The 3,131-nt window shown below is 44.5% G+C and overlaps 1 protein-coding gene across 1 annotated transcript in view; it reads left to right on the top strand.

Annotated features, from left to right (window-relative positions):
- The first annotated feature begins 351 nt into the window (after positions 1-351).
- The window catches only part of NRK (Nik related kinase), a 167,848-nt gene continuing 165,068 nt past the window's right edge, over positions 352-3,131 (top strand). Inside the window, exon 1 of the mRNA XM_006171949.2 lies at positions 352-432. Within this exon, the coding sequence (XP_006172011.1) occupies positions 376-432 (57 nt within the window). The 5' untranslated portion in view covers positions 352-375. The remainder of the gene's footprint in view (positions 433-3,131) is intronic.

Below are 3,131 nucleotides of genomic sequence, written 5' to 3'. Positions count from 1 at the left end.
TCCTTCAGCACCTCCCGCAGCCAGTGGCCCCCCTAGCCTGCCTCCCTGCCGCGCGGCTGCCCACCTGGCGACGTGACGCTTCACCAATCCCCTTCGAGCTGCTCCAGGGCCCCCTCTCCTTGCACCGCCCCCCTCCTCACCCAGAAAGAGGCTCACTCTGCTGGGGCAGACGCTGTGCTCTCTCCGCAGAGCACCCCTCTAGCTTCTTCGTCTCCAGGACGGACGCTCAGGCTCTTCTCTTGCCTTAGCCAAACTTGCTTCCACTCCTCTCTCCTTCCCTCGCCTCTCCCCTCTTCTCCTTCAACCCCTCTCCTCTTTCACCTCAGACTCCCCTCGCGCACCCTTCAGTCGCCCGTTTTCCTTAGGCTTGAAGCCATGGCGGGACCTGGGGGTTGGAGGGACAAGGAGGTCACGGATCTGGGACACTTGCCGGTGAGTAAGAGGACACCCGTCGTCCTAGAAGTACTGTGCTTCTGTGGATTCTGAGCCCTGGGGTAGGAGGAGGACTCCTTCGAAGCTGGCTGAGCCAGAACTTCGACGGGTCCTGCCTGCGGTTGCTGGAGGGGACCTCCTGTCCCCAGAGATCCGGCTTGAGAAAAAGGCACCCCCTGGGGACCCGGCCTCGCCAAACTCCAAGAAAAGGCAAAGGCGCTAATGGTGGGAAGGGAATAGAGTGGTAATAGGGTGCTTCAAGCTCCAATCAGCAGGATGTTTTCAAAATGTGACCCGCTTTGTCTTAGCGGCACTCCGGTACCTGTCCTAATTGGGGGCTCTAGGACAAGCCAAAAAGCGCGACATCGCGTGGCTTCTCCAGAGCACTCCTCCCTGTTACCCCGCCGCCCCGTCGTTTGCTGCTACTTTTGCAAACGAAGATGCCTACTCTGGGGGTGACCTTTACTTTCAGGTGAAGAGGGACTAGAAAATTAACGGGTGGCGAGAGGAGGGTGGGGGTGTCTCACTTTTCTCACTTTCTAATAGCACATCCTAAAAACCTTCTTATTCTTGCCAGGGCAAAGTTCCCGATTTAGTGTTGCAGGAGCAAAAGAACTCGACGTCCTTTGGGGAAGAAGTGAATTCTGCACACCCCAATTTAAAACAAAATAGTATTGCACTCCGTAGCTAACCTGATTACTTTTTCTCGTGGTTTTCGTTTGTGGGTTCTCCTTTTCCCCAATGCCCAGCTTTTCTCCGGAGTTGTAATTGATTGCTGAGCTATTATCGCCGTCGTTATTAGTAGACTTATTATTTTAGCAGCGCGGTTTATTTCATTGGCATCTGGTTTCTGGCTGATATTGGATCCCACCCAAATCCGTTTTTCAAGTTCCCTTTTTAGATTGGCATTTCACTCGCACCCTCTCTTGAATGCAAAGGGCCCCTGGACTCTCAGAAAAGGAATAAGCAGGCACCAGGCACCGTGCTGGAATGATCTCCAGGCAACTGTAGTTCAAGGCATGGCCTGCTTGCTTTGGGAAAAGCTAAATATTAACTTTGAGGATATAGGACTATTCAAAGCTGCGTTGACTTAATTTTATACATATTTGGCATTCAAAGATTGTGTTTTTGATGACAACAGACACCTGCCCCCTCAAAAATGAGGTATTTTCAAAGCCTTGCCTACATAATTTTACACTAGAATGATGTTCATGGGGGGAGACATGATGCATATAGGTAACAATTTAGCAAATAGTTCTCAGCCATTGGGGGAAAAAATCAATATAAACATGTAAATTGCAAGTAATAGCGTTCTGATTATTGATGCAGCTTCATAAAATAAAGTCACAGAACTCTTAAAAATTGCATCCCCCCCCCCCCCGCAGGCACCTGCAATTTCTTTTTTTTTCCGCATGCACCTGGAATTTCTTTCTTTCAGTGTGCATGTATGAAATTTTTCAAACATTAAAGGCTTCAATTGGTGGTTTCCTAACTGAACAGAACTTTTGTATTTCAGACGAGATTTGCTCCCAAGTAAAAGTGTAAAACCAAGAAACGAAATCTTACCCTCCTCCTACATTTTCTGTGTATAGTGGGGACAAGAGAAAAAAAGCAAACCAGGGCAGATATGTGCACCCACACATGGGCAAACTGAAATAAATTTCTTTCTAAAAACCACCAAAGAGAGGAATGGATGAGACCAGACAGAAATGATAGAACAGGGATTTCTAGATACAAGGAGAGAAAAAAAGAAGGTTTTATTACCACAAAAAAAAAATGTGGGGGAAATGGCCCAGACTAACTGACCTGGTCATGGCCCTGGGACATTAGAATTTAGTGAGAGTTCAGGAGATAAGCCAAAAGGCTGCAAAAAAAAAATCTTTGCACTGCAATTTGGTGGCATATTCGTTTTCTGAAGGGAGGGGGGACCATAAAAAGGGGAAAAAGATGAGACTGATTTTTAACTTTTGGGGACCAGAGAGAAGACAAAATCTTTGGGCACTAATGCTTGATCTTATTTTACATACTTCATTAGTCTCGTAAAGTCCTCCGGTTCTAACAATTTCTAAATTTTATACAGGAGTCATTTTGTCTCAAGTGGAAGTCTTTATCTGAGCAAATTATGCATATATTCTCCCCTCTTCCCAGACACCTAGATTAAAAGCAGATCAATACACCCATTAGAATTACTTTTACTATCACAGTTTAGAGATTTGGAAATCATTGTTGCATTCACTGAGGTGTATTTTAATGATTTAATATTTCTTTATGTTTGACATTTTCTGAGACTATGAAGAAGAGACATCTAAGTCAGCTGTGTTAAAGTTTGCATTTTTGATACGAAGAGGAGATGATTAAGTGAATTAAGAAATCTGCATGTGGGGATCTCCCTTGCAATAATTATCCTCAATAGGATATATATCTGAAAGTCAGAAAACTGGCATATGTCAACATCAAGTATAGCAGTTTGAACGAGGTGAGATTCAAACCTTGGAATTTCAAACTGAGCAAAAAGTAGAGAAGAATAGACATGAAACTAGTTTAATATTGATATATTATGTTCTTTACAGATCTGGGCAGCTACGGGACAAAAACCCTTGAGAAAAAACAGGAATATTGAATCTAAAGAAAGTCGTAGAAGGTTATTCGGTATTTTTGTTATTAGATACATGTCACATTTAAACCTAAATTAGTAAGCA

Source organism: Tupaia chinensis, unplaced genomic scaffold (genome assembly GCF_000334495.1).
Source record: "Tupaia chinensis unplaced genomic scaffold, TupChi_1.0 Scaffold150128_1, whole genome shotgun sequence".
NCBI lineage: Eukaryota > Metazoa > Chordata > Mammalia > Scandentia > Tupaiidae > Tupaia > Tupaia belangeri.
Note: the sequence above shows the minus strand (reverse complement) of the source record. Positions and strands in the feature narration are given on the sequence as shown.